Source organism: Varanus komodoensis, unplaced genomic scaffold, assembly GCF_004798865.1.
Source record: "Varanus komodoensis strain SLA01 unplaced genomic scaffold, ASM479886v1 scaffold258, whole genome shotgun sequence".
NCBI lineage: Eukaryota > Metazoa > Chordata > Lepidosauria > Squamata > Varanidae > Varanus > Varanus komodoensis.
In genome coordinates this window covers 53,297-65,929 of record NW_025335680.1, presented here as the reverse complement: position 1 = coordinate 65,929, position 12,633 = coordinate 53,297, and the positions used below count along the sequence as shown (strand labels likewise).

Genomic DNA, 12,633 nt, shown 5'->3' with positions numbered 1-12,633 from the left:
TAGATGAGCTGTCAGGAAATACAGAAGGCTTTTCAATCTGAGAAAAACCTCACTTTCTTCTGAAACACTGTGCAAATGTCTGCCAAGGCTATGAAGCTGATCTTGCTCAATGGGTCTTATGCCATATGCTGCAGCTCTAAAAGTCCATCTCGCAGTTCCTGTTCACTTTCCCTGGTAACATGCGTAGTCAGCCGTATTCAGGGGGGCAATATCTTTCTCGAGGAACATTTCCACCATGCACCATTGACAGCTCAGACTACAATGCTGCCTTTATCTCATTCTAGCTAATTCATCTCTCAGATTGCTCCGAAAGAGTTTTGTGTCAATACAGCAAGCAGGAATCCCCAGCTAGACCATACATTTCAAAATGGGAATAGTAGCAATTCAGAGCTCTGCCTTTAACCTGCCAGGATGGACACTGGACAAATGTAGGAACTCCCTCTGTGTTTATCCCAATCAAGTGCAAAATACATACCTGTGGTATCTTGTAAATACTCGGAGCTGTGGCCATCGCAACTGAGATGTGGGAGGTGAGCCCCCCAATGGCAGCCATCACATTCTCTTTCCCAAGACAGTTGTAATTGAGGGCATTCTCTTGTCCTTTTAAGAGAAGTTTCAGGGCATTTGCATAGGCATCCCTTGAATTAGAAGCATTCTCTTTAATCTTTGATCTCAGTGTGATGTTGGGTAGCAATTCAGCATGCTTGTTGATCTCTTGTATGGCAAAAAGAAAGGCGAGGACATGCTGGTAGTGCTTAGGGATCATGCTGCAATGAGATGATCATATCATTCAAGTCTTGGCATCAGAGATATAACTGCATTCCAGGATGCAGTGTGATTTGCCCATAAAAGTAAGAGGAATTCTTACAAACACAGTATATGAAAATGTTGTGCAAACCACCGATATGAAGATCGCCACCAAAAGAAACGGGAAGAAGTATGTTGCAACATGGCCAAATAAATCCCATGTACTGCAGTGATTCAATGGTTGGATCTGGATACAAAAAAAAAAAAAAAAAAAAAACCATTGTGCCCCTGGACATTTTGTGCCCATTGTCATTCCTTTCCCATGCACCATGAAGTCAGAATGACATGAGTTACACACAGTGAACCCAGTTCTCAGTGAACATGGACTGGGTGCCTCTGCATGATTGTATCAGGCAGGCTCGCACAACATGACAAGATGCAGGAAAGTCTGTTCTCTTACCCAAATTCTGCTGTCTTGCCTTGGTATGTTTGGGCTTTCAAGCCCACAGTAAGAAGCGCATGTCCGTGTATGGTTCCCATACTTCCTCATGGTTTCCCTGGTCAGCTAAAAGCTATGCAGCTACCACAAACTCTTCAGAAAGGAGTGGCAGGTGCTGGAACTGTTCTGGCAATGCATCGCTGGATTGAATTTCAGGTCCACTTATGGGATACATGCCAAACAAGGGAGGGCTATGGGATGAGGCTGGAAACCATGCTACTGTAGAAACCACTTGATCATCCATCAGGCATATCCAGGCAGAAGGCCATACACGATGGCAACCTTGCAAGGCAGCCTCTCATGATGTGTGAGCCTAGCCATTCACTCTTTTCTTAACCCACTTTCCTGGTTGCTCATGCCATCATCTCAGTTATTCCTTTCCCTCTCCCACTCCTAATCTATTTCCCTGACTATCTCTCCTCTTCTTCCACAGTGCAGTGCATCAACTGATTGGAGGCAAGACACGTTACACAAAAGGATGACTAGAAATTCCCCTTTAAGCTTCCCAGGTTTTCCAGACATGTTCATGTGTGTGAGGGAGCAAGTTTGAGTGAATTAGGTTGACCTTTATTCATTTATCCATGAAAACCGTTGCAATATTCATGTTACACCCATTTTTCAACTTCAGGATTGCTTGGTGTAATGGAAAGTCTATCAATTCCTCTATGCCAGGGTATAGGTCAAATAAAAAAGACAGAGTCGTGCTCAAAGCATACTTAGCATAATCTGAATAATATATTTTTAAAAAAATCAGTAACTACTTACTGGGCTCTTACAGATGACTTAAGAGGATATTCATTAAACTTTGGCACTCTCGGGTTGGCAAATATAATGGATACAAATTCACCAATGATAATCTCCCCTGAAGGACTAGGTGAATAAGACAGAGCTGTTTTCCTCCAACTGGACTGACAAGATTGAAAAGGCTTGATGCAACAATCATGAGGTAGCAGTAAGAGCAATATCAGAAGGAATACCAAGGATTTGGTGGACAAGATCCATCCAGACCCATTCATGACCACCACCAACAAGACCCTTTCTGGCAGAAAGTAGACAAAGGATGAGATTGACTGAATCATAGAATAGAAGAGTTGGAAGGGGCCATGAAGGCCTTTGAGTCCAACCCCTGTTGTTGCAGGACACCACCTTACACCATCCCACTCAGATGGCTGTCCAGAGCCTTTTTCAATGTCTCTCCTGTGGAAGAGCCCACCACCTCTCCAGGCAGCTGGTTCCACTCTTGTCTTGCTCTGACAGTGAGGAAGCTATTCGTGAAGTCCGGTCTGAATCTGGGTTGCCTCAAGGTGAATTGATTATTGCATGTCCTACATTCTGGCATTAGCAAGACGAGATTTTGACCTTCCTCTTTGTGATGGCCATTGAGGTACTTATAGAAGGATATCATGTCCTCCTTCAGTCTTCTCTTCTGAGAAGAGAGTTGTGCATGCCTCAAATTGTGTAGACAAACTTGTTTGGGCAGACGTTTTTCCAGGTTCTGAACTGAATGCAATGTTTCAAATGATTGGGGAATACAACTTGCTTGGATCTGTGATTCTCCCTCCCCCACCATGGGTCTCCTGAAAGCAGTATTGCTGATTACAGTAATTGCAGTAATCCTAGGCAGGCCCATTTGTTTGATCAAAGATCTCAAATCTCCAGAAGAGAATGAAAAGGAAGCTTTCTGATCTGACTCTAGGGCATAACCTACTGTGTCTTGGAGCCATGCAACCTTCTAGGGAGCTCTGCTGGATTGAGGCAGTTTCTTGAAGTCATGGCCCAACCTTGCAAATATGATAGGATTGGCATAGAACCAGCCAGGAGAAGCAGGATGGTGAAGGCCCTGTGGACATGTTCACCAGCAGTGACATGGGAGAGGTGCGCAAATATGGGGGACACATCCTGATTTTTTTAGACTTGCATTTATTCCACCCTCATTCTGTATTGCAGGGATGCTGTTCTTCCACAAGGATGGGAGGGCAGAATTAGAGCTATCCTAAATGGTGTCTCAAAGCAGCTTACTCAGAGGTAAGCCCTGCTGGCTGGCCTGAACCACTTCCCATAGCCATGTGCCAACAAATATTTTCCTACTCAAATGTAGGCCACTTGTGTGAATCTTAATAAAATTGCAGCCTGAAAGAAAATCCACAACCTTCTTTACAAATTGAAAGGAGGTCTCGATAAACACTAAAAGGCAGTGCAGGATATTCCTGAGAGAAGTATTACCCTCACCTTATGCATTGCCTTTGTTCTCATTAGCACAAATGGGTGGTCTCTATGTGTTATTGGGGAAGTGTATACTTTAAAAGTGTGTGATCCTGTCATGCAGACCCAGCCAAGTTACTTCACCATGGTTGGAAATCTTTGTTTTATCTTTGGATTCTGAATACCACAATTGTTGCTTGCGTCATCCAGACCAGACAACACAGCCCATTGGAGTAGGTAGCCCAGATACAGGAGCAGCCGAACCAGAGTAACCCAAAAACACAGCTCTCAGAGGCCCCCTAGCTCCTCCTGTTTCCTTCCCTGGGGATCTTCTTTGGGGCAGAGCCTTGCAGACCAGCTAAGTGCTGCAGTCCAACACTTGTTTCTGCATGTGCGTTTGTGTGTATGTGCTTTTCTTGAGTGAACACTGTTGCTGCTATCATTCTCTGCCATAGTGTTCAGGCCAACCTGCATTTCAAGAACTGCCTGGGCCTCAAGGAGAGCCCAGATGCAACCCATTCATAGTCCTTCATTGGGTCTCCCCATATTGCCAAAACTGTATCTGTGTCTCCCATTCCATATGGGACAGAGAGCTATGCTTTGACTTACACCTTGGAGGTAGGAGGGGAATGAGTAAAAAGACTCTATAGCAATCTATATGATCCACAAAACAAAGGTTAAGGGAAGTGTACCTCTCCAAACAAAATTGTTTAATGCAAATTGATACAAATGAAACAAAATACCAAGGACATTTACCACACTATAAAAATTGAAACATGATCCTGTAAAGCTATATCATAATATATTGCATGCATTTTGAGATCAGTTGTTGGCAGTGGCCTACAAGAGTTAGAAATCAAAAACAACATAGCAGTCAAAGTACTAGAAAATTATGTGGATAGATTTGACAGAGGACCATGATTCTGTTCTTCATGGGACTTTGTTCTGTCTGCAACATCAATTCCACTCTTTAGGACACATGTAGAACCATTTGTGCTGCTGGGGCAACAACGTTGCATGCACAACTGCAACTGTAAATATTCTGACAGATAACAACGTAAGTCGTGTTAGGACCAACCCCACATATGGGCTCTCAGGTTCTTGCTGAAAACACAATATTTTCTGGAATATGAGTGGATTGTTATCCAGAAATTGTTATCTCAGAGCCCTGGTGTGAATGGAAAATGTGTACAATAAACCAAAAATGAACAGAAAGTGTGAGTTGAAAGGAGAACGGTATGTAGTATTTCAAGAGGCAAAATCATGTTTCTCTGCTGTACAGCATATCCCACCTTGGATACATCTCAGAATACGGTAATATAAAGTTATGTGCTACACATGGGACTGCCATTGGAAAGTGCTTGGAAACTTCAGGAGGACCAGAAAACTGATGTAAAATATTGCTAGGGCCACTTTTGGGTGACATGTGACACTTATTTAAAAAGCTTCATAAGCTAGCAACCTGCTTCTGCCCTCACCCTACACTGCTGTTTATGACTGATTAAAAGTAGGCTATTTCAAACATTCCCTTCTCCCCCATGAACCCACAAAATTCCTAATGGACTCCCATTGCTCATAATGACATTATTTCACTTCCCCATTGGCATGATTCCTTTTCTTTACTAATTGCTCTCTAGTGTTCATGTCAGGCCTCAGAAGAATGATGTAGCATTTGGGGAGGAAGATGCAACCCAGTAAGCCAGCGCCAGAGGTAAGGATGGAGAAGACCTCCACAGCCACCAAGTACTTCCCCTTGGTGCTCAGGTAGGTGGGCACAAAGGACACCCACATGCTGCAGAAGACCAACATGCTGAAGGTGATCAGCTTGGCTTCATTGACGGTATCAGGCAACGTCCTGGCAAGGAAGGCCACGGTGAAGCTAATCAGGACCAAAACCCCCATGTAGCCCAGGGCTATGTAGAACATGAGGGTTGAACCTTCATTGCACTGAACTGTGATTGTGTCTGCCTGGGAGTGCATGTCCAGCTCTGGGAATGGGGGGAAAGTCACCAGCCACACCAAGCATATTACAACTTGAGTCAGAGATGAGGGAATGATGACCCACACAGCCAGTCTCCTCCCCACCCATTTCCTCATCCTGTTTCCTGGCTTAGTGGCCACAAAGGCCAACACCACCATGATGGTCTTTGCCAAAACGCAAGCGACAGCCATGGAGAAGACGATGCCAAACACAGTTTGCCTCAGAAGGCAGGTCACCTTCACAGGTCTCCCAATGAAAAGGAAGGAACAGAGGAAACAGAGCAGCAGAGAACAGAGCAGGGCACAGGTGATGCTCCAGTTGTTGGCCTTGACGATGGGGGTGTTCCAGTGCATGCTGAAGGTCCCAGTCACAACAGCTGTGTTCATACAAAGTACAAGAGCTAAGAAGGCCAGAGCTATTCCCAAGGGCTCAGCATAGGACAGGTAGGTTATCTCCTTGGCAATACAGCGGTCATGGTTGCTGTTTGGATACTGGTCGTCTGGACACACCTCACACTGGTCTGCATCTGCAAGAACAAATACACAAACACTTTAACTTTCATCTCTTCTCATCTAGTCTGATCTAGCAGCAAATAAGAGATATATTCCCCCAGTGTCATTAGCAAGTTATGTATATCAGGCCAGGACACCTGTTGCTGGGAGGCCTAGGCAGTTGTGTGCTGCTGCACTTCTTGGGGGTTCCTGAAGACAGCTTGTTGGTTAGTGTTGGGCTAATTGGACCTTTGGTGCAACTCAGCATAGCTCTTCTTATACTATTATGGAGATTCACCTTTTCCAGCATCTGCAGGGGTTGCTCTCTCAGGTTGTCCTCTCTATACTCAAGTCCAGCTATCTTTGCATGCACAGGCAAAACAGTTAGCAGTTACATTGGCTCTGAGCCCAAAACTACTAGATGATTTTCCAAATAGCTCTTGATTTGTTCACTCACCTACCTGGCTTGAAATCTCTCCTTTGGGGCACTGAATGCAATCGTAGCAACACACAGGCTCCCCCTGCTGGACAAACTTGCTCTGCCCAGGATGGCAGCTCTCCACGCAGGTAGAACGGGGCATTGTCTAAAGGAAAACAGAAGGAAGGATGCTTTGGCTGCAAATGCAAACCTTGGGTGGTCTTCTCTGGACTTTTGCAAAAGGGGGAAAACTTTTCCTAAGGAAGAATATGCTTTTTTCATAATTTGGTTGTTTCTCGAGACAATGTTGGCCCAGAAACTCTGACGCAAACAGCCATTTAGGCAACAACAACTAGTCAGCGCCATCTTATTTGCAGTCTCATCAAAATATTCACCAACATTAACAGCAAGAAAAATAACAGGGAAAAGAAAGAAAAGGCAGGGATCTCACCATAAAACAAATTAATATTTTGTAATTTTTACCATAATTTTTATCTGGAAAGGGAAAAGAGAGAGGGTGAGGAAACAGGAAAAAGAGCAGGACAGAATACTTTTACTTCAAGTCCATGCATGTATTCACTTGACTCAGCACAGTTCTCTTGCCATATAGTTTTTACTACAGAAAATTAATTCTCCTCTCCACTGTATTTCTCTGAATGCCTGCAGGAATACAGGAAGGTCTTGGGACCAGCATCCTGGATATCAAGGTCACAGCACAACTTGACCCAGCATCAACCAGGTATTATTGCAATGTGTTGTCTGTGTGCCAACCTGTGAAGTTCAACTAGCGCAGGCTATGACTGGGAAACTATTACTAGGACAAGTTGTTAGGATAACATTTTACCAGTCTTCTCTCTTTCAATTTCAGGCCAAATTCAAAGTACTGGATTTGATCTAGAAATCTCTACATGGCTCCCAACACCTGTTCAAGTGCCTCCAGGGCTAAAGCTACCCATACTAGCCCTACCCATTCTAACACCATACATGGAAGCCCTCCTCCAAGGGCTCCCTCATTCTGAAGCTTGTGGGTTTCAGCAAGAAAGAGGACTTTTTGGTGAGTCCCCCAGCTCCAGACTTGTCTCCCAACTCTGACCCCCTTAAATGAAGAGCTGAAGCTTTGACCTCTTCTGTAAACATCTCTGCTGCAATGCATTGCATGTTCAGATATGAGGAATTCATGGGCCTAATAATGAAGACCACTCCCACCTGCTTAAACTTGTGATTCCACACAATGGCACTTCCATTGATGAAGAACCCATCCTCTGTAGGAACTGTGGGATCCACCCTTCCAACTTGGACTCTCTGGAATGATCCATTGGGGAAGGTGACCAAGTTGATTAGATTATATCCACCAGGCAGGTCCCCTTTGTCATCAAAGAAGATTTCTTCTCCAGCACTATTATTGAAGTGGATACTTCTCAGAAAAGAGTGAAGCTGGATTAGAGGAGAAACGATTGATTGATTGATTGATTGATTGATTGTAAGTATAAATCACTGTTCATGCATACAAGTACCAAGACAGCCAATTTAAAACTGGTTAATCTTCTTTCCCTGGCATTTGGCAAGATGTGACTTGTAGGATGTTTCCAAATTAAGGGTTGTATGAAAAGTGTTGTAATTTCCTGTAATTGGATTTTACCTCCAATGTGTAACCTTTCTGTGTCTTCTCACTGGTTTTGGCCTCTTCTTTCACCATCATTCCTTCTGTTGAGGAAGCGACAGGTTTTTCCAATTCCAACTTGACAAGGGCAGTTTTCTGCCACAGGCTAACTATTCCCCCGGAATCCATGGGCTAAACTGCACCAGCAAGGGTAATGAAGCAAATAGGGATGGCACATGACTGAATGACAGATTGTACACTGAGGGGTGTTGTACTTGCTGCTAAACTCAAAGATCTGCCAAGGAAAGTGGGTTGAAAGGTTTCTCTGTCCCTTTGATTCTCTACTGCTGCTATGCTTCAGTGCTGATTCAACTACAATTATTATGTTTCTGTACCTGAAAATTATTTTTGCTTATAGGATTGTCTTCAAGAACTGTTGTTTAACTTTAACTTTTGTGAGCCACTCAGAGAGCCCTGGCTACTGGATAGCATGAAATAAGTAAATAAATGAAATTAGAAAGTGGTTGAATTTTTGAGTCTGGAACAGTTTTGTTTTCAGGTGCATCTGTTTTCAGGACTTGATAAGCAAGCAAGATCTAGTACCTGGAAAGCTAAAGAGGGTTTGGAATTGTTCTAATTGATATTTCAGTAGCTAGGTTATGAGTGCAATGTTGAGGATGAAGAAGATTATATGAGAATGGAAGTATGGAGGAGCAGTTTGTCCCCTTGGTTCTAGGATGAGACATCATAGGTTCTGACAGCCCTTTCAAGGAATGGAGTAAAAAGATAAAGTGTACCGATTCAACACTTACATTAGCAAAGCTTCTGTATAGCCTGAAGTGCCTGATCCTGCCTCATCTTGGAAGCTAAGCAGGGGCAGGCCTGGTTAGAATCTGGATGGGTGATTTGTGTGTATAGTTCTATGACTGCTGTTATAAACCAACAAGAATGCTTTGGCTATGGGCAATATAGAAATGTTAATAACAGTCATCATCGTCATCCTGACAGGCAACAAAATCAAAGATTTGAACAGCTTCAAATATGCCATATACTTCTTGTATGAAATGACCATTAAATTTAGACATCATTAAATGCAGAGCTTTTTGATTTTGGGTATAAAGTCAAAAGCCTTAATGACACAATCTAGTGTGGCTGCCCATAACCTTCTGAACCTGGAGAGTAAAGGTCAGCCTGTGGAGGTGGGAGGAAGCATGGAGGTGAAGGCTGCATCCATGCTTCTGCTGACTTGCAAAATTTTTAGCTGGCTATGGTGCCTGGGCATGCTGGGAGTTGTAGTAGAATTGAACTACATGGGGCTATGCTTGAAGTTGATCAAATCACAAATAGTAAGAAGTGTTGGTAGAAGTCTTCTGTCATAATATGAACAGTCACCCAATAAAACAGGTTGGTGGTAGATTTGGGATGGGTGAAGGTACATAATCAGGTAGTGATTTCCTTTACCTTATCTGGCTTTTAGGGGGTAAAACAAATTTGTACATGAGATGCCCACCAGTTTCCTCTTCTATCACTGCTCCAAGAATATGATGAGATATTCCCTTTCAGTCATGCCTTGGCAGGAGGGTCTGCTCACAGGATTTCCCCCACTCAGTGATGAATTTATGATTTTGCTTTACTACTAGATCTCATTTGTTCCATTCTATCTTGTGGTTTGATCTTGATTTGTCTGTAGCTATGCCTACCTGCCACGGCTGGATTTTCCAGAGGAAGCCTCTTTCCTCACGTCCTCCTCTTGCTTTCAGTTTGCCTTTCTCCAAGTTCATGGCAAGGAGAGCATGTGCAACAGCATGGACAGCATTGTAGATATTGTAGCTCTGGCCAGACATGTCCATCTCAAAGGTAGGACCAGGAAGGCTCTCCAGCTTCTCCTCTCCAGTGCAGTTTTCCTTGTTCCCTTCATAAAGCTTATATTGTGGGAATGAACAAGCAAATGCACTAAACCAGAACTGCTGGATGTAAAAGATTGGAGACCGATATGGATCTATGCTCACCAGAAAGTCCTGGAATCCAGGCACCACATTTGTATGGAGATTAAATGACAAAGTGCCATTGAAGGATTTGGCAGTGAATTGGTCTCTAACAGAAACAGCAGTGTAGTCCCACTCAGCTGTTGTGATCCACACCCTTTCTACAGGGTGCATATCTAGAATTTCACTCATGAATATAAATATTCGGAAACCATCCAAAGAATTACTCTCACCATAGATTAGAATCACATTGGTTTCCTTCAACAGGAGAGTGGATTGAAAGGATCTCAATCTCTCCTTAAGTATTTCTCTTGGTAAAAACCGTGTCACTGGTGGGCTCATCAATTCCCAAGCAATGCAAATATCACTCTGTAAGAGCCTTGGTCTCAGGATTCGGAGAAAAGTTTCTCCACTATCATCATTTGAAAGAACGAGGCCAATCCAGTTCCACCCAAAATGCTTGAGGAGCTGCACAATCCCAACATACTGAGGTTCTTCATTTGGGACCATTTGATAGAAAGAAGGGAACAGAGTTTTGTCCCTCAGGACTGGATCAAAGGAGCCATAACCAAGCTAATGGGAAACATATTACAGTTTTTGATGGGAGAAAACCATCCATTCCTTCTCAAACATAAACTTCTGCTATGTAAATGCATGTCAAGGTTACATTTTGATCTAATTGAATAGGAGCGTAAAGCAGATGTTGTGGTTTCTAAGAATGCAGCCTTCCGTTTCTTAATCAAATCACTTGGTACATCATTTTTTGGGCAGTAGCTGGATATGGGGGGGGGGAACCCTGGCTTTCTAAGGATCAATAGTTCTATCTGGCCCCATTCATAGTTTGGATTCTTCTGAAAAGTGATGACATTCTGAATGTTGTGAGAACTTCAGAGCTCACAACATGGGATCAGCTGGTAAGTTTCTCTCTTGTAATATTGGTATGGACACAAATAGACCAAACTTCTCTCGTTGTGATTCCCCTATGTAAGTCTCAGCACCTCTCATACCTGTGGGATCTTGTAGGTATTGAAGGCATTGGCCATCTGGATGGAGTTTGGGGAGGTGAGGCCACCAATGACAGCCATCAATTTGTCTTCCTGGGCACAGTTGTAATTGACAGAGAGCAACTGTCTTGAAAAGAGGGCAGCCAGAATGTTCTGAGAAGTGAGCCATGAAGAAAAAGCATTCATATAAATCTTGGACCCCAGTGTGGCATTAAGCAGAGGTTCAGCATCCTTGTTGATCTCATGAATGGCAAAAGCAAAGGCAAGGACATGTTGGTAGTTTTTAGATACAAAGCTGCAATGAGATGGTCAGATCTTAAATCTTGGGCATCAGAGATCTAACTGCATGAAAGCTTGCCCTGTGATGTTCCCAACTTAGTGGTCTGTGTGATTTAACATACAAAGTGTAGAAGGATCTTGCTCTGGCTATTTCTCTATGGATTGTTTCCTAAAACAATGTGAGTAAAATTATGCAGGTAGCACAACCAAAGAGATCCAATACTATGCAGTGTCCAAAGCAATGAGTGGGTTAGGAGGTGGGAAAGCCCAGACCAAATCCTTGTTCACATGTGCAGTTCACTCAGGCTGCAGTTCTGTCCCCATTTCACCAGGAGAAGTACTGCTGAACACCACAGGATATTCTTCTGAGCAATTCTGATGAGGATGCTGTGCAATTATTCTTGTCTGAGACACTGTGTCTTTTCCTAACCCATCTTGCTGGGTTCTTGCCTACCTTTGAGCTTTGCAAGCAAGCAGAGTACAGAAAGATGAATACTAGTATAGACTATTTAGTGGTAAGCAGATTTCAGTGCTGGCTCCTCCACCTCTTGCTCCAGAGAGAGCACATTTCTCCACCCCCACTTCTCTCCAGCCTCTTTCTTGTGCCTGTTACCTTTTCAGCTCCCTCTCCCTCTTTCTCATCTAAGCATCTTCCTCTCTTATGCTCCACCATGGCACATGCACAGTTACTGGGCAAGATGGAGAAAACAAGAGGATGACTAGAAATTTCTCCTTGAAGTTACTGCTCTTTTTTCCAGGCCATCTTTCTGGCTTACAGGGAGGATTGTTTTGGGGTTACAAAACAGTCTATTGCATTGTTTGGACTATTCATAGCTGTTTCTTTCCCATATTCATAGCCGTTCATAGCTATTTATAACTTTCTGGTTTGATAAGGCTGCCTTCAACAGGAGTTCCAATAACTGCCATTCTCTCACCTCACTTTCTTTCTGCTCCCCAACAAATGACAATTTCTGAACCAAGACAAGTTGGCTACAGTCCCATGGCTTTTTGACTAATAGAACCACATTGGGTAGACAACCTGCAAGCTTCCATAACACAGTGGGCTGAGGACTTGATTAAGTTTTAGATTTTTATACAGGCTGTTGGTAGTTATAATTTATGAATGGACAAATATATGGATGTCTTGACATCCTCTGCTGAAATCCATACATAACAATATATATTTTGTTGTGCATAAACTACAGAGGATAGCATTGTTTTCTTATTGTAATAGATTTACTCAACATTTCTGGAAGGTAATATTTTATTTAGCCACTCTACATTTCTTTTTGCTTTGTTTTCATTTTTCAAACTTTTCAAACATTTTTCAAACTTAACAAAAAAAAAAATGCAATCTGTTGGCAAAGCCACTGAATTCACTTATTCCAGAAATGAGTTGGACTTGATGGTCTTTCAGGCCCCTTCCA

The 12,633-nt window shown here is 43.1% G+C and overlaps 1 protein-coding gene across 1 annotated transcript in view; it reads right to left on the bottom strand.

Annotated features, from left to right (window-relative positions):
- Positions 1 to 5,032: 5,032 nt before the first annotated feature.
- Positions 5,033 to 12,633, bottom strand: part of LOC123024898 (vomeronasal type-2 receptor 26-like) — an 8,470-nt gene continuing 869 nt past the window's right edge. Inside the window, exons 2-5 of the mRNA XM_044433088.1 lie at positions 10,931 to 11,054; positions 6,822 to 6,833; positions 6,378 to 6,504; positions 5,033 to 5,955 (exon numbers count right to left, since the gene is read on the bottom strand). Coding sequence (XP_044289023.1) covers positions 5,033 to 5,955; positions 6,378 to 6,504; positions 6,822 to 6,833; positions 10,931 to 11,054 — 1,186 coding nt within the window. The remainder of the gene's footprint in view (positions 5,956 to 6,377; positions 6,505 to 6,821; positions 6,834 to 10,930; positions 11,055 to 12,633) is intronic.